Source organism: Mauremys mutica, chromosome 3 (assembly GCF_020497125.1).
Source record: "Mauremys mutica isolate MM-2020 ecotype Southern chromosome 3, ASM2049712v1, whole genome shotgun sequence".
NCBI lineage: Eukaryota > Metazoa > Chordata > Testudines > Geoemydidae > Mauremys > Mauremys mutica.
The window spans coordinates 127,265,829-127,293,179 of NC_059074.1; the positions used below are offsets into that span (position 1 = coordinate 127,265,829).

The 27,351-nt window shown below is 43.6% G+C and overlaps 1 protein-coding gene across 2 annotated transcripts in view; it reads left to right on the forward strand.

Annotated features, from left to right (window-relative positions):
- The first annotated feature begins 3,185 nt into the window (after positions 1 to 3,185).
- LOC123366239 (sulfotransferase 6B1-like) overlaps positions 3,186 to 27,351 on the forward strand; it is a 50,500-nt gene continuing 26,334 nt past the window's right edge. Inside the window, exons 1-7 of one of the 2 annotated variants that reach the window (XM_045009506.1) lie at positions 3,186 to 3,225; positions 4,250 to 4,535; positions 17,763 to 17,905; positions 19,429 to 19,518; positions 19,751 to 19,877; positions 21,682 to 21,776; positions 24,523 to 24,679. In XM_045009506.1, coding sequence (XP_044865441.1) covers positions 4,334 to 4,535; positions 17,763 to 17,905; positions 19,429 to 19,518; positions 19,751 to 19,877; positions 21,682 to 21,776; positions 24,523 to 24,679 — 814 coding nt within the window. In that variant the 5' untranslated portion in view covers positions 3,186 to 3,225; positions 4,250 to 4,333. Of the gene's footprint in view, positions 3,226 to 4,249; positions 4,536 to 17,762; positions 17,906 to 19,026; positions 19,519 to 19,750; positions 19,878 to 21,681; positions 21,777 to 24,522; positions 24,680 to 27,351 lie in introns of those variants that run through there. The other variant, XM_045009507.1, reaches the window with a different exon arrangement.

Sequence of the window (27,351 nt, forward strand, 5' to 3'; positions counted from 1 at the left end):
ATGGGAGAAGCTGTCCCATCAGCATAGGTAATGTCTTCACTAAGCACAACAGTGGCACAGCGCTGTAAGTGTAGACAAAGTCTTAATCTTCTTTTTGATAAACTACGTGGATTATGCTCCCTAAGTTTCTCACTAGAAGGCTGTTTCTCTAGTTCTCAAAAAACTTTTTGACACTCTTTTCTGCACTTTCTCCAATTATTTCAACATCTTTTATAAAACGTGGCCAGCAGAACTGGACACAGCATTCCAGTACTGGTGTCACCAATGCCACACCTAGGTAAAATAACTCCTACTCATCACTCCCCTCTTGATACATCCAAGGATTGCATTAACCCTTTTTTGCCATAGCATTGCCATGGGAGCTCTTATTCAGTTGCTTTTCAATTATAACCCTTAAATGAGCTTAAAAGTCACTGTTTTCCAGGATACAGTCTCCCAGTCTGTAGGTATGGCCCTTGTCATAAACAGATAGTTAAGGGTTAAGGTCTCTTTTCTCTGGAAAGGGTTAACATGTAGTACCTGGTGACCACCTGACCAGAGGACCAATCAGAGATAAGATTTTTTCAAATCTCTGTGGAGGGAAGCCTTTGTCTGTGTGAGAACTCTTTTTGGATCTAAGAGGACAGTCATGTCTCCAAGTTCTCCTGGAGTAGTTTCTACTATGTAATAGTGAGTATTAATTAGAAAGGCGAATTAGTCTTATGATTTGATTTCTATATTTGCAATTGTGTGTTTGCTAAAGGAAATGCTTTATTCCTGTTTGCTGATATTGCTTTTACTGAGAAAATGGGGAGAGGGGATTCTCTCCAGAGATTGATAAGGTTATACCCTATGAGTGTCCAGCTTGCTGTATTTTCTTTTTGTTCTCTTAATAAATTCTTTTCTTTTCTTTGGACTTGGTTAATTCCTTCTTCTGTGGAAATTCAGGGGAAGGTGAGGGGGGAAGAGACAGTCCTCCTGGGTTTGATTCAAGCAGTTTGAATCAGGTATCTTTTTCCAGGACTAGGGAAGGGGAGGGGGGAAGTGAGTCCCTCTTTGTGTTGAGTCAAGGATTTGACTTGGTGTATATCTCCCCAAAGTGGCTAGGAGAGAGAGAGAGAGGGGAAGTGGGCTGCTTCCCTGTGTGTGGGAGATTCAAGGAGTTTGAATCAAGGTATCTCTCTCTCCTAGGAAAAGGGAGGGGGGAGGAAGCAGGGGGAATGGTTTGTCTTTCTAGATATATGATATTGCATTTGGCTGTATCCTAATTTGAATTGGATGGGCCCAGCTTACCAAGTGATCCAAATTGCTCAGTACAACTGGCCTGTCATCATCATTCCCCACTCCACCAATCAACAAATTTTATCAGAAGTGATTTTATAGTTACTCCTAGATCATTGATTTGATGAAAAATATTGAATAGCGTTGGACCTAGAACCAATCCCCGCAGAACCACATTAGAAAGACCGCCCCCCCATTTGGTGATCATTCCCTACTGAAAAAAACAGTTTGAGATCTGTCATCTTGTTCTTAAACCATTTAAATTACCAAGTCTATAAAAGCTTTCTTGGTGATGGTAATTTCCTTCCATCTCACCTGTACGGTTGGGCTAACATCTAGACACTGGGGAAGATCTTGTTGCCCTCATATGTCATGTCTGACTGCATGTGCTGCTTTAAGTAAACAACCATCAGAATTGTACTTGCAGATTTCTCCTATTTCCATAGCTTCTGTATTAAGATCCTGAATTATCAGTGTGGATAGGATAATTTTTAATATTCAGATTATACATTGAGGGAATCATGTTGCCCATATAAACTAGTTAATCCAGATTTCCTGTATTGTCTTATTAAATGTCAAATTTGAGAGTACGTCTTATCTGATCTTCCAAATTTTCAGAGTGACATGATTGCTGATAGAACAAATGTAATGAGTGAAGCTTTCTTACCTACTTGCCCTCTGTTATTTTAATCCCCAGTTTTCATAATCCATGTTTGCTTTTCATAGCTATTGATTTTTAGAAATCTCCCTAAGGATGGGCACAGTGCTGATACTGAATGTCCATGGGCAAACAGAAAAAAAGAAGTGTTATTCTTTCAGCTTTGAACCTCACTCTTCAGGACAGCACTTGAGCACAACTTTAAGCATATTCTTAAATCCAACTGACTTCAATGGGATTTAAGTATATGCTTACATTTTTTGCTGAATATCAGCCAATATCACAGACACTCCTCAGGCTGATATACTAGTTCCAGTACACCCCTCAAACTAGGATAGTTTTGGATACAGACAGTTGTAGTCTAGGGATTGGGACAATGTCCCTGTATTCCTTATTCTTCTCATGATTACAGCAGCATTGCCAATACCAAGAGTTCAAAAATCCAAGTCAGACCCCCCAAAATAATGAGATTGACCTAAAAATAAATCACAAGTATCTTTAAAGAGATGAAATCATGTGTTTTAGTCTGTCTTCAGATTTTTAAACTCTCTCTGCCTGCTCCCAATGTGTGTGCGATGATCACAGTATTGCCAATTCTCATACTTATTGCAAGAGAGAAGATTCTGGCCCCTGCTGTAGGCGTTCTCACAATAATGCAGGTCCCGTGCTCTCTTTCTCACCCTCCCAGGCCATGGCAGCCACCTGTTCCCACAGATGCTAAAGTCTGCACAGCTCCATGCATGACATTTCTCACCAGTGTGACAAAGTCATTAATCTCCCCTATACAGACTCCTGCCAATGCTTGGGGGAGGAGGGGATCATGTGAGGAACTTTGGAGACTCCCTCACTGACAGGGGACCTCACACATGGAGCTGCATAAAACATTATGCTCCCCCACCAAAAGTCAGTTGCTACTGCTACTACTTGCCCCACAGAAGTCAATTAGTGCCGCTCACCTTTTTGTGGGCCTGGCTACTGCCCCTGATCCAGCTGCTCTCCTGCAGGAAGCCCTCAGGCCTTGGGAAAGCCTTCCCCCCGCCTGCCCAATTTCAGGGTGTTACTCCAACCCAGATATGAGCTGCCCCCAGAGGGATCCCCAGCCCACTGAGAAGTGAGCTGGGAAAGCCCCCTCTGCCTTTAGAAGGTTGGGGCCTAGAGCTCAGCTGGCTAAGTGTGGGAGCCAGCTGTTCCAGACCAGACCAGCAGGTGCAGGAAGAGAGCATCTCTGGATGATAGTGGCTCTGTTTTGCCCCTGAAGAAAGAGGATGGAGGTGCAGGCTAGTCAGTTACCCCCAGAAGCTTGCAGGGTGGGGAATCAAGACCATCAGGCTCTGCTATGCAGACTCCAAGGATACGTGGGAGCAGTTTGGGGGATGGGACAATAGGGAGTTGGTGGGATTTGTATAAAAACGTCAAATACTCTTAAGAAACGAGTTAAAAATACCTACACAACTATTTATGGGAACCCTTTGGCAAGGTGAAATATTGCTGCCGGATGGCTGGCATTCAGAACCCAGGCTCTGGGGGTTTGGAGGAACAAATGGCAGCAGGGGTTGAGGAGTGGGGAGGGCTCAGGGCAGCAGGTACCTGCTGAGGAGCCTAGCATGAGGCTGGGGAGCAGGTACCTGCCAGGGCTGAGGAGTGGTGATGGCTGGGATGGGAGAGGATGACTTGGGAGAGCAGAAGCTTTGGGAAGAGGAAGTAAATGGGGCTTGAGGCAAAGGAGGAAGGGGATGGGAGCAGGTACTGACTGGGAGCAGTGAGCCAGGAGAGATCAGGACAGAGGGAGGGAAAGCAGGCGCCAGAGTACGGTAGGCTGGTTGGGGGCAAGGAACCATGCAGCAGGTACACCTGGGGTGCCCCCAGAAATTTTTCACCTAGCACACACAACTGAACCCCTCATTTCGGGGGGGGGGGCAGTGTCAGTGGCAGAGCTACCAGACCAAGCTTCATTGAGTGGTGCTGTGACCTCATGCATGGGGTTGCAGCACCAGTCAGTTTGGGAGCACTGGTGACAAACTGCCCTTTTTACTCTGCCCTCCAGGCAGCCCAGCCTCTGCGAGTTGTGTGCACTGTGTGGAACATGGGTACAGCTGTGGGGGCCACCACAGGTACCTGCTGGGGACAGGGAGCAATGAGAGTTGAGATGGTGGGGGAGGGGAATGTGGGGCTAAGGTGGGCAGGGGACAGTGCGGGGAAGGAGGAAAGGGATCAAGGAAGTAGGCGGCTGCTGGGAACAGCTTCAGCAGGGGGCAAAATCATGTGACTGGCCATAAATCTGCAAGAGTTGTCAACACTGTTAATGCTTACAGGTTAAAATTTTCTCCATAGCTGTGCAGGAGGAGTCAGTCAGGAAACCTCTTCAAAGCAGTCTGTGTCTATCTGCTCAGACTTCCACAGCCAGAGAGAGGCAAAATGACTACTGCCAGGAAGAAATTCATTGAGAGGTTGGATCAGGCCATGGCTACTGCTGAAAAGATGGTCCCAGAGGACCTGCTGTGCTCCTATAAGGGGGTTTTGTACCCTGTTATCGATTGCAGTGCAGAAACTTTCAAAGCTCTTGAGTCCTTTGAAGCCAGGAGTGATGATGTGTTATTAGTGGGATACCCTAAAACAGGTAAATATATTGTTTTCTTTGCTTCAAATGAAAATAGTTTTAGGTCATTAACATTATTAATATAGACATGTAATTTAAAACAATGAGACTATCCCTTTTTGCTGATGCTAAGCTAGCTTCGCTATGAAGATCATGTACTGGAGATTGTTCAAGTGTACTCCATGAGGATGGGGGTAATATATTTTCTTGTATTCACTGCAGAACAATTACTGTAAGGCTGAGAAGATAAACGAGCAAAAGTCAGTTATGGTTTGTAAGGCTTTATCTCCTTACACATACGTAGTATTTGGTATCAATATGCACAGTCTGAGCCACATCAGGCTGTCTCATCCACAAAAGGGGGAGGAGGGAAGAGGGGGCAGGAGAACTGAGAATTAAGGGGGGACTCCTATGATTAGGGGGCTAGAATCAGTTAATTTGGTCCTTAATGCAGCCACTTTATATTTTGACCAGATTCCTTCTGTCATGGACAAGGGAGCTGTGTGCAGGGGCCCTGGGCAGGCTGGATGCAGGCTCACAATAAAGTTGCTGATTACCGGTATGTTTCAGATGTGGGTGTTTAAGCTTGTTGGATGTTACCACTAGCCTTCAGAGAACTGTGTACCTCGCTCTCAGGCTTGGTCTACACCAGTAAATTAAACTGGTTTAACGATGACGCTCAGGGGTGTGAAAAATCCCCACGCCTGAGAGGCATTGCTAAGACAACTTAACACCTAGTGTAGACAGCTTTAGGTGGATGGAAGAATTCATCTGTCAGCCTAGCTACCACCTCTTGGGGAGGTGGATTAACTATGCCAACAGGAGAACCCCTCCTATCTGCATAGGTAATATCTACAGGGAAGCGCTACAGCAGCCCAACTTCAACAGTGCATCTGTGCACTGTACTATTTCAAGTGTAGACAAGCCCTCAGATTTTCTACTACAGCATATCAGGATTTCATTATTAATCCAATGTTCCTATATGTCTGAGGCCATTTATCAGATGTAGATTCAAGTGAGGGAAATGTAAGTTTTCTATTGATATTTTTTTCTAATGTATTTTAATCTTGGCTTTTCGTTTTCTTATACTAAGTTTTTTAATGATAACTTAACCTCAAACTAAGTGTATTAGCCATCAGAAAGGGCATATGGAAAATCCAGTTCTTATCTGTCACAGTTTGCTGTACATGGCCAGCTTCAAAAACTGAACAAATGAAAAAAATTAATTAGAAATGCAGTTTATCCTCAAACAATCAGATAGTATGAACTAGCAGGCACCAACATGAAACTTCTAAACAATGGACAGAAAGCTAGCAGGAGAAGGAAATTAAAACTCATGTCTTATAAGATGCTGCATATTGTAAACTGCAGTCTGGAAAAATATGGTTCAAAGGTAGATGGCAAACATTGGAGGTGTGATTCAACAGCAAATTATTGGGCTCAAAACAAGAGTAACTGGGTGAAAGTCTATTATCTGTGTTATATAGGCGATCAAACTAAGTGATCAAATGGTCCCTTCCGGTCTTAAAAAAAAAAAAAATCTGTGAAGCAAGGAGAATTTGACTCTTTTAGAGCTGTGTGAATAACTGATTTTTCATTTCACTGGCAGTTCTGAAAAAAGATTTGGGGTCAAGCTGAAACCAAAATTTCAGAATTTTCAGTGAATTAAAAAGATAGAAAAAAATCATTTTGGGTCAAGCTCATCATGCTGCTTGACCCAAAATGAAACATTTCAGTTTCTGGCATCTTTAATAATTTTTTTAAATAAAAGCAAAATAAATTATGAAATGAAGGGCTAGGTTCACAAAGGGTCTTAAGGACCATCCACCAAATAGGGGATGAGGTGGTTCCCTTCCCCACCCCCCCTTAGCCTAGAGACTCAGGTACTTTCCTGAAATATGGAAAAATCAAGTTAAAATTCCCTCCTCTAGCATAAGGACTTGAAGTTAGGTCTTCCATATCCTAGATATGTGCCCTAACCACCAGGTTAGGGAGTCTTCTGGTGTGTGTATATTGGTCTCTCTCAGTCTCTGCTGTTGAAGCTGTTTCACTTTGCATAAATAATTAAATGTTCATTGATCCAGAGAATGATTCTGGATCGGGTGGTTACAGCACTCTGGTTCCAATAGCTTTCCTGCTGGAAGGCGTGCTCTGCCTCAATATACAAAACTTTAAATATGGCCCAAGACACCCTCCCAAATGTCATTGTATTCAGGTCATCTTACATTTCATAAATTAATCTTCCAAGAGGTGTAACTTCAGTTTAGTTCATGAACCAGGCCTGAAGTAGTTCAGATGAGAATAGAGTTTTCTTTGCAAAGCAATAGCCACTGTGCATACAATTGGACATTTTCAGAAGTAACAGTGTGATGAAGCAAATGATCATTATCCCCTATTAAAAGCTAATGTTATTGCAAGCAAAAAACAATTTTTGTGGTGGGCAGGGAGAAGATTTTGCTCTCTGAAATTGCAGCATCATCTCCACTGAATGCAATCTCCTTCCATTTAACTACACCAGAAGAAAGAGCACAAATATTATGGCTGAACTTAAATAAATAATTTTACCTAGCTCTCTCATTAGTAGACCTCAAAGTGTTTTACAAAGGAAGTCAGTATCATTGCCCCTATGTTACAGATGGGGAAACTGAGGCATAAAGCAGTAAAGTGACTTGCCCAAAGTCACCCAGCAGGCTAGTGGTAGAGCCAAGAATAGAACCCAGGTCTCTTGAATCCCAGTCTATTCAGTAGGCCACACTGCCTCCCCAACTTTCATTATGTAACATTAAAAACAAGCTAAACATTTACTCACATAAGTTATTGAACAACAGCACAAACACTAATCATTATTTTCTGCACTGTAGAACTAGAAAGTCACAGCTATGCATTTTAACAAAGGTAAAAATCTGGATTCTCCAACATGATGGAAAACGATGAATAGGTAGCTACTGAATTAAATGCCAAAAAAAGGAAAACAAACCAACCAACCAGAAATACCTATTCACACAACAGAAACCAATCTATATTAGTGCAGTGCTACAGTTATGAATTAAATGCACCTGGGTTGGGAAATTAACAGGTAGTTTTAATGTTATCATAGTAACATGAAATAGCCTACATCATACAACTAAGGGGAGATGTTATTAGGGCCAAAATTGAAGTCAGTCACCCAATTCCCATTGATTTTCAATGGGAGATGGGCACTTAACTTTCCTTTGTGCTTTGAAAAAATCTTCCCCTTAAGTCTACCTTCAATCAGTTTAAACAGTCATCAAGAAGATTAGATATTTTTAGGTGCTTGTGCTGTGCCAATCAACAGGGTATGTAAACACCTTCCAGAATCTATATATAATAAAACAATAAGACTTGTATCTATATATGCCAATACTCCTAGACCAAAGGACCAAAGTAGGATTCTAGGTTACCGCAAAACTGTATCATATTCGTGGATCTGGAAGGACAAAAGGAGAGTCCCCGAGATAGGACAGATTCTTCTGCTGGGCTAAGAGAATAGCTGGAAAGTCTAAACTGCTACATGGCACAAGGAGCCACAACAGTAGCTCCCTTAACCCACCCAACAATATTGTTAATCTTTCCAGCTATTCTCTTAGCCCAGCAGAAGAATCTGTCCTATCTTGGGGACTCTCCTTTTGTCCTTCCAGATCCACGAATATGATACAGTTTTGCGGTGACCTAGAATCCTACTTTCGCCATCTCCGACTCAAAGAATACTTCCAACACACCTCTGAACTACATACTAACCCACAGAATCCTTCCTACCAACGCTATAATAAAAAGGATTCTGCATGGACTCCTCCTGAGGGTCGAAACAACAGACTAGACTTCTACATAGATTGCTTCCGTCACCGTGCACGGGCTGAAATTGTGGAAAAGCAACATCACTTGCCCCATAACCTAAGCCGTGCTGAACACAATGCCATCAACAGCCTCAAGAACAACTCTGACATCATAATCAAACAGGCTGACAAAGGAGGTGCTGTCGTCATCATGAATAGGTCGGAATATGAACAAGAGGCTGCCAGGCAGCTCTCTAACTCCACATTCTACAAGCCATTACCCTCTGATCCCACTGATGATTACCAAAAGAAACTACACCATCTACTCAAAAAACTCCCTGAGAAAGCACAGGAACAGATCTATACAGACACAAGCCTGGAACCCCGACCAGGTGTATTCTATTTGCTACCCAAGATCCATAAACCTGGAAATCCTGGACGCCCCATCATCTCAAGCATTGGTACTTTAACAGCAGGATTGTCTGGCTATGTGGACTCTCTCCTCAGGCCCTATGCTACCAGCACTCCCAGCTATCTTCGAGACACCACTGACTTCCTGAGGAAACTACAATCCATCAGTGATCTTCCAGAAAACACCATTCTGGCCACTATGGATGTGGAAGCCCTCTACACTAACATTCCACACAAAGATGGACTACAAGCCATCAGGAACAGTATCCCCGATAATATCACGGCTAACCTGGTGGCTGAACTTTGTGACTTTGTCCTCACCCACAACTATTTCACATTTGGGGACAATATATATCTTCAAGTCAGTGGCACTGCTATGGGTACCCGCATGGCCCCTCAGTATGCCAACATCTTTATGGCTGACTTAGAACAACACTTCCTTAACTCTCGTTCCCTAACGCCCCTACTCTACTTGCGCTACATTGATGACATCTTCATCATCTGGACTCATGGAAAAGAAGCCCTCGAGGAATTCCACCGTGATTTTAACAGTTTCCATCCCACCATCAACCTGAGCCTAGACCAATCCACACAAGCGGTCCATTTCCTAGACACTACTGTGCTAATAAACGATGGTCACATAAATACCACCCTATACCGGAAACCCACTGACTGCTATACTTACTTACATGCCTCCAGCTTCCATCCCGGACACACCACACGATCCATTGTCTACAGCCAAGCTCTAAGATACAACCGTATTTGCTCCAATCCCTCAGACAGAGATAAACACCTACAAGATCTCTATCAAGCATTCTTAAACCTACAATACCCACCTGCTGAAGTGAAAAAACAGATTGACAGAGCCAGAAGAGTACCCAGAAGCCACCTACTACAGGACAGGCCTAAAAAAGAAAATAACAGAACACCACTAGCCATCACCTACAGCCCCCAACTAAAACCTCTCCAGTGCATCATCAAAGATTTACAACCTATCCTTAAAGATGATCCCTCACTCTCACAGATCTTGGGAGACAGGCCAGTCCTCGCTTATAGACAGCCTCCCAACCTGAAGCAAATACTCACCAGCAACCGCACACCATACAACATAAACACTAACCCAGGAACCTATCCTTGCAACAAAGCCCGATGCCAGCTCTGTCCACATATCCATTCAAGTGACACCATCATAGGACCTAATCACATCAGACACGCCATCAGGGGCTCGTACACCTGCACTTCTACCAACGTAATATATGCCATCATGTGCCAGCAATGCCCCTCTGCCATGTACATTGGCCAAACCGGACAGTCTCTACGCAAAAGAATAAATGGACACAAATCTGACATCAGGAATCATAACATTCAAAAACCAGTGGGAGAACACTTCAACCTCTCTAACCACTCAGTGACAGACTTGAAGGTGGCAATTTTGCAACAAAAAAACTTCAAAAACAGACTCCAAAGAGAAACTGCTGAACTTAAATTAATATGCAAACTAGATACTATTAACTGTGGCCTAAACAAAGACTGGGAATGGTTGGGTCATTACACCAATTGAATCTATTTCCCTATGTTAAGTTCTCCTCACACCTTCTATGGGCCATCTTAATTATCACTTCAAAAAGTTTTTTTTTCCTCCTGCTGACGATAGCTCATCTCAATTGATTAGACTCTGCCTGTTGGTATGCATACTTCCACCTTTTCATGTTCTCTGTATGTATAAATATTCCCTGTCTGTGTGTTCCATTCTATGCATCCGAAGAAGTGAGCTGCAGCTCACGAAAGCTCATGCTAAAATAAATTTGTTAGTCTTTAAGGTGCCACAAGTACTCCTGTTCTTTTTGCACCAGTACAGCTTCTCATTGGTGATGAGTGCACCTGCAGGTGGTGTAGAGAGGAACTCCTTTATAGGTTCTAATATTTCAGTGGAGCTGATTTTCTAATGTTCCTTTAAAAACTGACATGCATTATGCTTTCCTGTACTTTCTCTTATCTCTGTGATTCTGAGGAACAGAGAATGATATTTTTTGAATCTCCTTTAAAGCAAGAAATGTGCAAAAATAATTGGATTTAGCCTTTCACAGTATATTTATCATTAGATGGATAGAACTAAAAATGTATGTTGGTATTTTTAAAAATAAATTTCATAGGTGCAAAAATGCAGCTATCATTATTATTTATTTGTATTACTTTAGGGCCTGGGAGCCCTGTAAGGAAGCACTTCCTTATACAATTCACAGTCAAGCTGGAGAACTCATTGCTAGGGGATGTCATGAAGGCCAAAAGTATAACAGGGTTCAAAAAAGAACTAGATAAATTCATGGAGGATAGGTCCATCAATGGCTATTAGCCAATTTGGTAAGAGATACAACCCCATGATCTGGGTGTCCCTAAACCTCTGACTGCCAGAAGCTGGGACTGAACAACAGGAGATGGATTACTCAATAATTGCTCTGTTCTGTTCATTCCCTCTGAAGCATCTGGCACTGGCCACTGTTGGATGACAGAATACTGGGCTAGAGGGATCATTGGTCTCATCCAGTATGGTCATATTTACATACTTACTTCTCAAAGTCCTTTGAACTCTATAACTTTTAGTAACAGCCAGTAATCTATAAAACCACTTTGGCAAACAGGTATTACTATCTTTTTTTTTTCAGAAAAAGTTCCATGTAAAACTAAACATGCATTCTCATGCTCGGTTATGATGTTTGCATTCATAAACTGAACCATATCAAGTGCAAACACCAGCTAACATGGAGGCAGATTGGAAAACTACTGGAAGGAAAGAAAACACAATAGGAAAACTAGGTGTTCCAGCCAGAAAACAGATCTTCTGATAAGGTTTTAGATGTTTATTTTATTGACCATGGGACTGAAACCTATTGTAAAATCTCTTAGGATGCAATGTAAGTGCTGCTGCCTTTTTCAGCCTTGCCTACGCTAGAGAAATTGGCCAGTCTAAAAGCTGATTTGATTGCCTTGAACACTGGTAAAACATTTGTGTCCAGGCACACAAAGATTCCATCTGGTTTACAAGCATTCCAAGAATGGGCTGTAGACAACTAGGCTTTCCACAGGTTCTCATGAACTGGTTCTGTCTAAACTGGGGGTATGTCTACATTACGGGATTATTCCGATTTTACAGAAACCGGTTTTTTAAAACAGATTGTATAAAGTCGAGTGCACGCGGCCACACTAAGCACATTAATTCGGCGGTGTGCGTCCATGTACCGAGGCTAGCGTCAATTTCCGGAGCGTTGCACTGTGGGTAGCTATCCCGTAGCTATCCCATAGTTCCCGCAGTCTCCCCCACCTATTGGAATTTTGGGTTGAGATTCCAATGCATGATGGGGCAAAAACAGTGTCGCGGGTGATTCTGGGTAAATGTCGTCACTCAATCCTTCCTCCGTGAAAGCAATGGCAGACAATCATTTCATGCCCTTTTTCACCTGGATTGCCCTGGCAGAAGCCATAGCATGGCAACCATGGAGCCTGTTTTGCCTTTTGTCACTGTCACCGTATGTGTACTGGATGCTGCTGACAGAGGCGGTACTGCAGTGCTACACAGCAGAATTCATTTGCCTTTGCAAGGTAGCAGAGACTATTACCATCCCTATTGCACCATCTGTCATTGTAAATTGGCAATGAGATGATGGTTATCAGTCATTTTGCAGCGTTTGCATTTGGAAATTGGCGATGATGGTTATCAATCCTTTTGTGCTATCTGCTGCTGTCATGGGTGCTCCTGGCTGGCCTCGCTGAGGTCGGCCGGGGGGGTGCATGGACAAAAATCAGAATGACTCCCTAGGACATTCACTTCTTTATGTTTTGTCTAAAAACAGAGTCAGTCCTGCCTAGAATATGGGGCAAGTGTACTAGAGAACCAGAGAGCACAGCCGCTCCATGTCAGAACCCCAGAGATCCTGCAGAAATGATAAGCTGCATGCCATTCTAGGGGGTGCCCCTGCAACAACCCCCCTGTTGCTTCCCTCCTCCCCCAACCCTCCTGGGCTACCGTGGCAGTGTCCCCCCATTTGTGTGATGAAGTAATAAAGAATGCAGGAATAAGAAACACAGACTTTTAGTGAGATAAAATGAGGGGGAGGCAGCCTCCAGCTGCTATGATAGTCCAGGCAGGACATTAAAGGGTGTGGGGGGAGAGGAGCGCAGCATCCCGCTGCTATGATAGTCCAGGCAGCATAGAATCTTTTCTTTAGACATGAAATGGGGGGGGGGGGGCTGATGGAGCTCAGCCCCCAGTTGCTATGATGAGGACGGTTACCAATCCTTTTGTACCATCTGCTGGGAATGACCGGGAGTCATTCCTATTTTTACCCAGGCACCCCTGGCTGACCTCACCGAGGCCAGCCAGGAGTACTCACGGGCTGATGATGACAATGGATAGCAGTCATATTGTACCATCTGCCACCGGGAAGGGGATGCTGGTGTTCAGCGCTGCAGCACCCCGTCTACCAGCAGCATGCAGTAGACATAGGGTGACATTGAAAAAAGGCGAGAAACGATTTTTTTCCCTTTTCTTTCGGGGGGGGAGGAAGGGTGTAAATTGATGACATACACCCTGAAACACCCGGGAAAATGTTTTTGACCCTTCAGGCATTTGGAGCTCAGCCAAGAATGCAAATGCTTTTCGGAGACTGCGGGGACTGTGGGATAGCTGGAGTCCTCAGTCCCCCCTCCCTCCCTCCATGGGCATCCATTTGATTCTTTGGCTTTCCGTAACGCTTCTCACGCAGCACTGTGCTGAGTCCCTGCTGTGGCCTCTGTCTATCATAGCCTGGAGATTTTTTCAAATGCTTTGTCATTTCATCTTCTGTAACGGAGCTCTGATAGAACAGATTTGTCTCCCCATACAGCGATCAGATCCATTATCTCCCGTACGGTCCATGCTGGAGCTCTTTTTGGATTTGGGACTGCATTGCCACCAGTGCTGATCAGAGCTCCACGCTGGGCAAACAGGAAATGAAATTCAAAAGTTCGCGGGACTTTTCCTGTCTACCTGGCCAATGCATCCGAGTTCAGATGGCTTTCCAGAGCGGTCACAATGGTGCACTGTGGGATACCACCCGGAGGCCAATACCGTCGATTTGCGGCCACACTAACCCTAATCCGACATGGCAATACCGATTTCAGCACTACTCCTCTCATTGGGGAGGAGTACAGAAATCTGTTAAAAGAGCCCTTTATATTGATATAAAGGGCCTCATTGTGTGGACGGGTGCAGGGTTAAATCGGTTTAACACTGCTAAATTCGGTTTAAACGCGTAGTGTAGACCAGGCCTGGGTGGCTGCCAGTGTAGATGTAAACTATCTGAACTAGTTCCCTTGCTACTACTGTAACACAGTGCAGCAGTAGTCTTTGAAAAATCTCTCAGAAAACACTGCTTCTGGTAGCTGAGCCAGGGACAGTGAGCTAAGAACTCTGAAGTCTCTGTATCTGAAATTGCTTAAGCCAGCGCTAGTGTAGTCATGGTCAAAACTTAAATCAAATCAACCCGGTTAGTGTGAACACACTGATTGGACTGGTTTAAGCAAAACATTTCAAAGTGGTTCATTTCTCTAGTTTAGGCAGCATAAATGACACATCATTAACTGGTCAGAGTCCAAAAGCAGAATGCAAAGGCCTTCACAGCACTGGGGAAGTTTACAAAATCTGGTTCAGCTGTTGGAGATTTAACTAAATCAGTTATAAGAACTGTTTTGTTCCCTGGAGCAGTGTCTACTTTGAGGCCCCAAAAAGAGTTTGAATTTTTTTGTACACTTCCCCAATGCAGACTAGATCCTATTCACATTGATGAGTACTTACTCATGTGAGCTGCCCTGCTAACCCATTGATGCTATGTGTAAGAGTAAGTGCTCATCAAAATGAGTATGGGTTCCACAATCAAGTCCTCAACATTTACCATAGTAATGCAGGTCTCAGTTAGAAGACTGTATATAAGGCTTAAAGTTGGCCGTGTCAGATAGATTTGCAGTCTCAGCTTAAATAAAATAAATAAATCATGAAAGGAGCTTTGAGGTATGTCTCAGAGGAGCTGTGTGCAAGTGCACTGGTAAATCTGGAACAGCAGTTTCTGAATGGCGGAGTCCAGCACTTAGCATTCACATCACACAACCAGATGAACTTAGTGGAGTTGCTCCAAGTTAATAGTGAAGAATTTGGCCTGCTGTGTGTATATAGGACACAACGCGCACACACACAAATCTTCTATAGGATGTGAAGAAGAGGGCCAAGTGCTCACAGCAAGAGCCAAAAGGTAGACCCACTGCAGACCTTGGCTAAGGCAGAAAACCCTCTCTAATCAAGCAATAATGTGAACGGCCACAACTTGACACAGAGTGGGTTCAGAAAGACCAAATCAATGCTCATCTAGTCCACACTAAACCTTCCTTTTCCCTCAGAGAGGCCCCAGGTGTCTCTTCCATTCACCAAGTTTTCAAACAGTTTGTGAAGTCCTAGAGTTGCCTAAAAAAACCCCAAAACTTTTCCTGCAAGAAATTTTGAACAAAAAGTCTTAATTTAATATTATTTTGTTTGAAGTTATTTTAGAGAAAAAAGCTGAAATGATGTAACACTTTAAGTGAGAACAAACAAAAAATATGTTGGATTTTATAATTTCCTGGAAAAGAACTCAATTTTAGTGAAGCCATAAACTTTCTACAAATTATTGATCAACTTCGCACACTGAGCTCTGGGAAAACCTCTGCATGTTCAAATTCCATTTCAAATGGATATAAATAATCAGAAACTTGGGAAATGATTGATTGCTAATCATGTCCACATGCTATGAAGGAGAAAATGATACTTTTATTTATTGTCTTTAAAAAGACATTGTGTTAACAAAATGCTAACTTGTATTGTAAACTGTAACAAGTTTACATCAAAGGCTGGAGGCTAGGTTGGTCTATGGGTTTTTGGCAGATTTCACAATCTCTCAGCAGATGTCACTCACAGAGGTTGCTTTGACAACCTGAGTAGAGAAAGAAAGTTTTTGCTGTTAGAAGGCCAAGAGCTTTTTAACACATAAGCAACAAGATCAAACACACAAGGGCATTTAATATTTAACAGCTTATTTACTTTCTCTTCTGTAAAGGTTGTCTCTTTTTTGGGGGGAGTTAACATAAGTTGAACTTGTATTGCCTGATCTCTGTCTGGGAATTTACAAGCTGACATTCTTGAAATGAACATCTTTTTCTCCTCATGAGAAAGCATGTGACAACCTGCATACCATTTTAGGGCATGGTGGGCATTGTGGTCTCTCTCTTGGTAGCGTACGATTGAGAGCACAAGTGGGACAAACCATCTAAGGGCTCAATCCTACAAACCCTTAAGCCTGATTTAACATGTGAGTAGTTCTACTGATTCCAACAGGAGCACTCACACATACAACATTACAGACAAGTGAAAAATTTTGCAAGGTCAGGATCCAATAAGCCACTGTTCAGAGGGCATTTTTCTGCCTGAGTTTCTAACCTCTCCAAAACCTTTGCATTATTCCTCTTTCCTCACCCCAAGTAAATATTGTTAGCTAACTTTATTTACCCTTGTTACAGAGCCTCTCTGTCACCCAATGTACTGCACTGCCCAGCCAGTTCGCATGGCCTCACAGTCACAAACACACACCAGGATGTTACTTTTTCAGCACTTGTGTATTTAGCCTTTCCTTGCAAAGCAGAACAGTGGACTGCAGGCTTACAGCAAGAAGATACTTCCATGCAGTGCTCACCCTCTGAGATTCCCTTTACTTCCTGTTCCTTCCTTTTATATCCTCCCAATTACATCATTAGCCCAGTGATTATAGGGTGACCAGATGTCCAGATTTTCTAGGAACAGTCCTGATTTTTGGGTGTTTTTCTTGTATAGGCTCCTATTACTCCCCACCCCCTGTCCCGATTTTTCACACTTGCTGTCTGGTTGCCCTAAGTGATTACCACCCAGGTGCTCATAATCTCCTAACAGAAAGTGTTTAATTGCTCATAGATGAGCCTGCAGCCTTCTTTATGCTGCTGCAACATGAGTGACCTGAGCGCTACTAATACTGCCTTGTTACATCCCTGTCTTCAGATTACTAATAAAGAAGTTAAATTAAAATATACCTGACAACAACTCCTGGGGTGTCCCATAAGACACTTCTCCTCAACTTATTACATTCAAATTTATCACTGTATATGGTACTATAGTCAATTTTTCTTCATATTGGCAGTGTTTATACCTAAGCCAATTTTCATTAATTTTGAAAGTAAGATTCCATGAGACACTTTTAAAATTCATTTCTAAAATCAGATATTACAGCTACAGCATTCTCTTCATCTACTCAGGTTCCAGCACTGCAAACAGTTACACACTTAAATTAATAGTTCCACTGGAATCAATGGACTGACTCACATGCTTGAAGTTAATCACATGAGTATGTGTTGCAATTCTGACATTGCACCTCTATTCAAAAATATAGGTGAATTTAACTAGCAAGATATATTTCTTATAAAACCCATGTTGCTTATTATTTTTGGGTCTCTTAGCTGCTAATTAGGCAGTGTTGCATAATGGACAGAACATTGGACTGGGTTCTATTCTTGACTCTGCCAAGTAGCCTGCTGTGTGACCTTCGGCAAGGCACTTCCCTGGTCCATGCCTCAGTTTCCCCATCTGTACAAGGGAGATAATGATACTGATCTCTGTTATAAAGCCTTTGGGATCTACTGATGAAAAGTGCTCTATAAGAGAGAAGAATCATGAAGATTATTTATGTTTTTTTCTCTCTTAATATTTACTTTTTTTGGTAGGGATTGAAATTAGGCTCCCTGGATGGTAATTGCCAAGATCATTCTTCTTCTTCTTCTTCAGTTTTTGTCACAGTTTTGCATTTGCTATATTTGCATTCTTTTCATACTTCCCAATTCTCTAGGATTCATTTATGATCAAATTTACCAAGTATTTTTCTTTTTCATTTGGAGTCTATTCACCATTTCCCCTAAAATGGTTTCAGCTCCTCACTGTTTTTTAAACCATTGGTTTCAGGTACTAATTGGATTATCCACATCTTGAGAGACTTGGTTACAACAAGTGCAAAGAAAAATGAAGAAGAAATGAAGAGAATGAAACAGGATGAAGAAATAGTTGAATATACATATCTTGAATTTGGAGATCCAGGGAAGTTTCAGGTTGTCATAAAATAATTAGTAGAAATTGTTAAAATCTGCCGTTTGATACATATAACAATTAAACTATAGTGTGTATGGAATACTCTATTGGCAGGAAATGACTTTGCATGATTACAATAAATTCTCTCTGGCTAGAATAATTGAACCTGCTGTCACCAAATATTAGGTGGCAAAAATTACTGATGAATGAGCAAATAAAAAGTTCTGGGGAAAGTACAAATCAATAATAACTACACAGGATACTTAAAATTACTCTCTATATGGCATAGATAAAGGTTTCATACACAGTATATTCTATTTGTACTATAATGGGTTCCCCTCTCTCAGTGGCTGGGTTGCAGGTTTATGAGGTTGGAGAGAGGTTGGGGGAATGGGAAATGAAAGAAAAGTATTATTATCGGTTGCACTAAACCTTGTCAAAGGTCAGGCGTGGCCACAACCTTCCATTCAGAATAAATGTAAAGGAGCCATCGTTACTAGGTGATTGAAACAACAGTAGTAGCACCCCAAAACACAGGCACATGGAAAAGTTGAGTGGAAGCTGAATTATGTGACCCAAAGGGCTTTAAGAGCAGGGGCTTGACTGGGAACAGCTTTTGGGGTATGTGTATGAGAGAGACAGTACAAGCAGAAGCGCCATACGACAAAGGGAAGAGAGACAAAGAGAAGCAGGAGGGAATCCCTACACACACACACAGCCTGAACAAGCTGGCTGAAAGAGTCTGGTACCACGAGCAAGTAAGTTCTGTCCTGTTTTTTGGTTCAATGCAGGAACTTTGTTCATTCCTTGCACACAAACAAGATTGCATCAAAGAAAATAACAGACTCATTCATCAATTTCTAATCCCAACTGGAGCATCCGGTAGGGCCCACAGACTTTGACTAGCCACTTGGGTAAAACAGGGATAACAGTATTCTGGGTGGTATTGCCAGTTCTAAGGCAGACAGGTATTTCTATGTGAGGACTCTTGATGTGTTAAAGCACTCTTGGATTTAAAGACCACATGACATTGCTTCATTCTGATAAGACCCAATGCTCCAATACAGTAACAGAATAGAAATCTTGGGAGTTGGTAACTAGTTCCATAGAAACACCAACAGAAAATTGACTGCATCTGACTGCTTAGCAACTAACGGTCTGCTGCTACTCCCATTAAAGTCATTAGCAAAACTCCTATGGACTTCCATGGGTCAGATGTTCACTTCACAAAACCCACCTCCACCATCAGTACAGGTTCACTGTGGAAAGTCTGTAGGGAGGGCAAGAATGGAACTGTATTACCCTCTCACCAACAGAGGTGTCCCTAAGAGTTCAAGGTTGTAGCCTATTGGTGGGGCCATTGGGATGGTCACACCGCTCCTAAATGTGGTGTTCTTCTTAAATGCATGGAAACCTTCAGTCTCCATGCCTGTCGTCTTGGCCCCATTCAGAAGAACAAAAATTCCCTGCAAAAATATTTTAAAGATAAAATGTCATGGAATAGATTATTTCCCACTTTCTTTCCTTTTTTCTTTAATTAAAGCGGATAAAGAAATTATCTTCCAGAAGAGTTTTCGCAACACATGTTTTTCCTCATATGCTACCCACATCTATTTTCAAGAATAATGTCAAGGTGAGTGTCCATTTTAAATTGGAGGGTCACCATTTCAGCTATTTGCAGGGAACAAAATATTTAACAACTGTGGCTACTCTTTGTTTGCTAGTTAGTTATGAACAGACTTTGATTTTTTTTACCATTTTTTTGTTATTTGAAATATTTAGTGAATGCTTGATGTAAATGTCTTTCAGCCTACAGATAATTAAACTATCTGTTAAACCTTAGGAAAGTGTTTTTTCTCCCTTAGATATTGATGGTGATTCGAAATCCAAAGGATATAGCTGTATCTTATTTCCACTTTAGCAACAGCATGCCTTCACTGCCCTCCTTCCAAACCTGGGATGAGTTCTTCAATGCTTTTCTACATGGAAAAGGTACTGTACACTTGTTACTTAACTTATTTAGTGGGAAATTCACATTCCTCATTGAAAGCATAAGTAACTGGGGCTGTGTGAAGAAGACCAGTACATGTAGAGGAGGACAGAATCATTCTCTGCAACTCAGAAAAAGGCTGCAGGATGCCTATGTACATGGGCTGTAGCCACTTTTTAGCCCATGGACTATAATTAGTGGTAGCAGCTCACTTCTTACCTCACCCCACACAACCCACACCACATGGGGTTTGTAGCCAGTTAGTCCACACAGTCCATAGATGCTCTCTGGATATAACCCTGTCACTCCCCTGGCCCTCCTACCATTTGTGGAACTCATTAGCACATGGGAGAGGAGTATAGAGCCCACATATATTATCCTTCACCTTCCTGGCTCCCTTGTATAGCAGAACCACACCAATTTCTTAGCCTTGGGGCCTTCTGTAGCTAAGGAGAGCACAGAAGAATTTCACCTATAGTGGTTAGACAAAGTTGAAAAGCAAAGATGGCCTGTTTCTTCACTGCCTTGCACCTTGTGTTGTCATTTACATGTGTGCAAAGTGGGTGTAAAACACTATCAGATCAGAATGGCTGTGTTTTATACTCATTTTGAGCAGTCATAAATGAATACACAAGTTGCAAAGCCATGCAGAATCAGGACTGGATCTGGTAATCCAGATTTATTATCAAATAGAAGTTACGGGTTTGATACACAAATTACTGGATTAGGCTGTATGGCCTGTGTTATACAGGAAATCAGAGTAGATGGTCACAATGGTCCCTTCTGGGTTCTGGCCTTAAAATCAATGAATTTATGAAATTATTTATACCACAACGTTTTCTGAACTTGATAGAAGGAATTCTAAGAATTCAAAAACTTTATGACAAGGATTTCAAAAGGTGGTTTTTGATGAATAATGGTCTGGTCCAAAGTCCACTAAAATTAAGGTGACCAGATGTCCCGTTTTTAAAAGGGACAGTCCCGTTTTTTGAGACTTTTTCTTATATAGGCGTCTATTACTCCCAACCCCCGTCCTGTTTTTTCACAGTTGCTATCTGGTAACCCTAACTACGATCAACAGGTGTTTGGAATCTATGTAGGCTTTCCCTGCTCCTGTGTATAATATTTTAAAAAAGCACTTTGCTCTTTCACTTGTGTTCAAATTTTCATCCAAATTTATAAACTAGCACCTGCCTTCAGCTTCAGTGGGGTTGCTCCTAATTTACACTGGTATAACAGAGCAGAATCAGGCTGACTATACAGAGAAGTGCTAAATACACTATACAAATCAGACTTTGAAGTTGGGAACCAAAATATCATGTGAAAAGTAAACTAAGATTAATAGACTTCAAGGCTAGAAGGGACCATTATGACCATCTCATCTGACCGCTTATATAACACAAGCCATAGAACTTCCCCAAAATAATTCCTTGAGTATATGATTCTCTAAAGAGTTATTTCACTTCAAGATGAGTTTTGAACACCTCCATTTGCTGGGTAGGTAGTGAAAGTGGTTGTGCATTTGGAATTACTGAGTGCTTGTCTGAGTCTGTGGAGATGGATTGACTGGGTAGCCTTTATGTTCACATTTGGAGAATCCTTTCTGTTCACCTAGGCCTTTGGAAAATGTGTTATTGGCTTGTTCTTGGCTCTGTCCAGACACATCCAGAAAGGGTGCGGGAGGATGAAGGAAGGACATAGAACTCCATCCCCCTCACGCACACATCCTTCCTCATGCATTGTCCCTTGCTTGCCCATCTTCAGCCTCCTAATTATTCATATTTTATATGACACTTTTTTCTCCAGTGTCCTGGGGCTCCTATTTTGACCATATCATTGAATGGAACAAGCATTTTGATGATGAAAATATTATGTTTATAACTTATGAAGAACTGAAAGAGGTGAGGTTAACTTTATGCAAGAGTGCTTTATCTTGTGTTTCATGTAGTGTTGGTCACTGAACTATTCAGACATTATCAGTCTTATTTGAATTAACCTTAAGATGTCAAAGAAACATAGAAGTGAACAAAACTACTTTAGAATAACTAAGAACTAGAAGGAAAATTTTCAAATGCACAAACATTCCCATTGAAAATCAATGGGAGTTAGGTGTCAAACTGCCATTTGTGCCTTTGAAAATCTCCCCCTAGATCTAGTAATTCCCCAAGAACTCTTTTTGGAATTGATCTGTAAATTATGTCTAAGGCCGCATTTAACATCTCTCTCTAAAATGTATGCTCTAGTTCAGCCATGAGCTATTAGGCAAGAATTACTGGGAGAAATTCTATGGCCTGTGCTTATGAAGGGAGTCAGACTAGATGATCATACTGGTTCCTTCTGGGCTTAAAATCTTTGAACAGTGAATGTACAGAAAGGAATTATTACTGGCAGCTCAGCAATTCTGAAGTTGTTTTTTCTACTAAAAACCCCTGAATCAGTAACTTTGACACTAACTTGTGAAAACCACAATATGGTCTAGCTACATATGGCCTAGGTCCTGCAATATGGCCTAGGTCCTGCAAACATGCATGTGAGTTAGTTTACCTACGTGGGAAGCCCCAGCTTGGTACGGATTGCTCATAAATGTAAAATGACTTGTGTGGTGGAGGCTCCCCTTATTGGGAGTTAATTCCCAACTCCCATTCATTGTGGTGGTGTGAAGGCTCCTTCTGCAGCCCTTGTGTGTGTGCGGGGGAAGGGATTCACTCAGAAACCACTCCAACACCGTTATAGGTAACAAAACACTGTCAGCAAAGAGTCCTAATGCTTGTCAGCATCAGCCCTTCAGTCACTGGTCCAGGCACTGCTTTGAGCTCTGGCTGATCCTCACATGCAGCATGATGCTGGCTCACAGGTGGCCACACAGCCAGACTGCTCCTGGGGCCAGTCCCCCAGCCTGGAGCTTAGACTCTCAGCCTGCTGTGTACTCAGGAGCCCCTGCTCCAATCAGAGGAGAGCTGGCAGCAGGAATTAACGGTGGGATTTCCTACCAATTGTCTAGCTAACCAGAGCTCTGGTGGAGAGGCCAGTTTCTCCTGTTTGCTTATTTGCTCACATACTAGGGGTCTGGGGATGAAGCCACTTTTCACAGAACTGATGTTCTGAGAAGTGTGGCTACGTCTATGCTCAGGCCTGCCAAGAGCAATTCCAGGCCCCAGGGCCAGGGCCAAGGCTGTCCCTGGCGGGGGGCAGAGCCCGGGGCAGAAGTGACAAATCCCGCACATCTGAGACGTACCCATCACTTCCAGGACCAACTGCGCTGGCCAATTGCACCAGGCCACGGGGTCCCCCAAAGCACAGAGCCTGGAGCGGTTGCCCCGATTCGCTGTCCCCTAGGGACGGCTCTGCCCAGGGCAGAACAGTCAATGGGCCCCCTAATGGTCAAAGGTCAAAGGTCCACCTGACATTTGGACAGTGCTGCGCCAGTGCTGGCTGGTGCCCAGCAAGCTGCTGGCTGCGCTGCTGGGCGCACGCTTCTGGCACGGCCAGGGCTTTCACGTGCCTGCCTGGCTGCCTTCACCACCGCTGGTACTACCTTGTGCGTGCCTAGGAGCCCTGCAGGCTTCCCAGGTGATTTAAAAGGGCTCCCGGGCCATTTTAAATCGCCCAGGCCCCTGGGCAATCCCCCGTTGGCAGGCCTGTCTATGCTTAAATAGCTACTGCAGCTGCGCTAGGGGTTTTCCCATCACTCTAGTCAACTCACCTCTCCACCAGGCAGTAGCTATGTTGACAGAAGAATGCTTCCGTCAACCTAGCGCTGTCTACAGTGGGGCTTAGATCGGCTTATCCACATGACTCAGGCATAGATTTTTTTTTTTTTCACACCTGAGTGATGTAGCTGGGTTGACCTATCATTTTAGTGCAAATGAGCCTTTAGCCTTTACATGTTTGTTAGAAACAAGGCCTAAAATTGTAAATGATAAAGACAGTCCTTAGTGTCTCCATGTATCACAGACATGTGGGGCTTGATATTTGTGCACAACAAATGAACTGTCAGCCAATCACCTAAGTACTTAGAAATGCAAGCCACGCCTAACCCATCACAGGTTTAGTTCAACACCTCTCATAAATGGCTTTTTTGCTGCTTCCACTCCTTCCTCGTGTGCTTTAACATGAACATCTGTATTGCAGCCATACTGAAGAAAAAGAAACCAGTATCTGTTTAAAAAAAAAAAAAAGCACAGAAGCTAAGTATTGAACTGGCATGGAGCCCAAACTCTGCTTTCACTCCTAAAAGTAGTTTGAGGAACGTTGTGAGGACGCTTCTGTTGCCAATGCCCTTGATGTACCTTGTTCTGCTACAAACTTCTATTGTAACTGTGGGCAGGTCACAAATGGTCTGATTTGCAGAGGTACTGGGCTTCCGTAGCTCCCATGGAAGCAAACAGCAGCTGTGGGTGTCCAGCAGTTCTGCAAATCAGGCCATTAACCCCTGTGAGCTTCAGTTTACTCATGTGTAAAATGGGCACACTGATGTTTATACAGCTGCATGAATCACTTTGAAATCTTCAGATGTAAAGCTTTAGAAGCGTATTACTGTGGGTAAAGCGAAGCATTCTAGCTCCAGTGTGAGTCTGGCACAATGACAATGAAACAATGCATTCTCGATGAACAACTTGCCCTCTGACACCTTCTTCCTCTTTTCAGAACCCAAATTTGGGAGTGAAAAAAATAGCTGAGTTCTTTGGGTTCTCCGTGACTGATGAAGAGAGTCAAGCTGTTGCAGACAGGAGCAGCTTCCAGACTATGAAAGAGAACTCCCACAAAACCCATGGTGCATTTGGAAATGTTCTCTTCCGCAAAGGTGAATTCCCAAAGATGCAATTGACAATCTCTGTAGAAGGGCTCGGCCGAGGCACGTCCCTCCGCGGGGCTGTGGGGTATCCCACCTCCTCGCACTAGTTCGCTCTGGGCCAGGGCAGGCCAGTAAACACACAGTCAGGAGCTCAGGCCCTTAGGCAGGTGCTGAGCCAATAGTTCAACGTCAGTCCTGGCCCTAGATCAGGGCAGGGCAGCAAACACACAGTCAGGAGCTCAGGCTTCTGAGTGTCTGATGCAAGGGGGAGACTGCCACCCGTGAGTGGGGTGGCAGGGGGGATGCAGGCCCACCCACTCCACTGCGTGCCAGCCCGGGGCCCTAACTGTGGCAGGTAGCCTGCTGCTGTGTCAGTGGGGATCCTAACCGCAACACACTGACATTGGTTCTGGCCCTGCTGCGGCCAGGCCAGGGTGGGCCGCCCCCGGGCTACTTCCGGACTCCCCCTCGTAAGGTACCTGGGTTTGGCTGGCGTCCTCGGCAGTTTCCAGCACCATCAGTTCCTCCGGGTAACTAGCGAGGGGTAGGCTCGGCTGCTCCTCGGGGTAGCTGGAGAGGGGTAGGCGCGGCTGCTCCTCGGGGTAGCTGGCGAGGGGTAGGAGCAGCTGGCCTGGCCAGTCCTTGGATCGGCCACGGCCTGCTGGCGTTCCCCAAACCAGAGCTAGGCCACAGGCATCTGGCCTCTCCAGTGACTGGCTTTCAACTGAGCTTTGCAGCGGGGCTTTTCTACTTCATGTCCTGTACCGTGACCTCTGGGGGGCAGGCACAGGACCCACTGGCTCCGCCCACATTGGTGCTAGGGGAGGCTTGTCCCTCAGCGAGGCTGTGGGGAATCCCACCGCCTCGCTACAATCCCCTAATGGCAGATTAGTCTCAAACTTCTCTTTGCAGACACCGTATTAAAAGTTACTGGGAGTCAATACATGTCATTGATGCAGTATTTAAAACATTCATTCCACATTAAAGTACATTCACCAGTCACTCTTCTTTCGAGAAGAACATCAGAAAGATTTTTCTGGTTGGCTCCTCTTTGTTCCTCTCTTCAAAGCAAAGGTTCCCCCCCACCCCCCCGTTCCCCAAACCTGACAGTCTTCAACTTGGGGGAAAGTCATTTGTTACATTTCAATTGATAGACTTTCCCCAACAGATATTGGAATCAGTTTGTATGTCACCTGTAGTCGGCCACAGTCTTTCATATGTCAGCAATCTACAGCTCCCAAGGATTTGGCCCATGGTATTTCCAAGATAATTTATAGTTCTGATTCTCCTCTGCTTTTCCACGCCCTTTCTTTAAGAAGCAGCTTTTATTGTAGCTTCCAGCCCTTCTGGAAGGACAGAATATGCACGCACTCCCAAAATAACTTTGGATTAGGAGCAGTCCCACAGTGATACTATTTCCCTTCTATCCTTCTATGCCAGATAATCAAAAGCATGTAACTGGTCCACAGGTATGTTTCACACACTCTTAATTATCTGATTTCTTTAAGCAAGGTGCATGCACTTTCTATGGGCCTGAGTCTGCCACTCCTACTCACTCTGCATAGTGCCTTAGAAAGTAGTGGCATTAATTTAAATGAGATTACTCAGGGTGTAAGATATTACTCATCATAATGGTGTGACAATGAGGTCTTTTATTTACTGCACATAGTATTTAATGAAAAACATGATGGCTACACTGAAAAGAAAATATTTTGTAGCTCACTAGCTTAAATATTTACTTTATTTAAAATGCACTGGCCAAAGAAAAATCTTTCTGTAATAAGGTAAATGTTGTCTTGAAGAACCTATTCCAGTGACGGAACTAATAGGAGAGCAAGGGGGACAACCGCCCCCCTGTGGCCTTTAGGTGTATGTGTGGTATAGGGGCTGACTCCGTGGTCGGGGAGCAGCTGAGGGGGGCAGGAAGAGGTGGAGTGAGGGTGGGGTTGGGGCCTTGGAGTGGAGTGGGGGTGGAGCGTCTGTGCCTTCTCAAGCATATTATGCAATTGACAAAAGGAGGTGTACAACACAATTTTTCACATAGGGCTAGAGAGCGAATCAGCTGCTCACTCACCTGGCAGCAGCGGCTCCAGTCCCACAGGGCTGGGCCTGGCTCTCTGCTCCAAGTGTTGTAACATGGCATATGAGGTGGTGTGGGGCTGCAACCTTGTGCATCATGTCTCAATGCCACTCACTAAAATTTGGTCCTGCCATTCCTCCATCATGATGGAGGGGTGTCTGGACCAAGCCTGAATGGCACTGCGACCCCATGTGACATGTCAACACCCAAAGTGGAGAGCCAGGCCCTGCTCCATGGGAGAGGAACCGCTGCTGATAGGTGAATGCAGGGCGGAATTGCTCTCCAGTCTGTTATATCCTTGGGGGGCAGCCGGTTTAGGAAGAAATCAGTTGAGGCCAGAGAGCTGACAGCTAACAAAACCACCATTTTATTTACAGAGACAGAGAGCTCACTCAGCCGGCTGAAGCTGGCTGAGCTAACCCATAATAATCTAACTCAGTTGCCATAGCAACAAAAACCATGACAACCAAATACACAACATATTCCTCCCCCCCAATAAGAACATCCCCTAAATAAAACACACACTAGACTAGAGAAGGAGGGTAGACTGCCTCCATTCCCGGCTAAACCCTGGGGATTATTTTGCCCCATAACTGTGGGT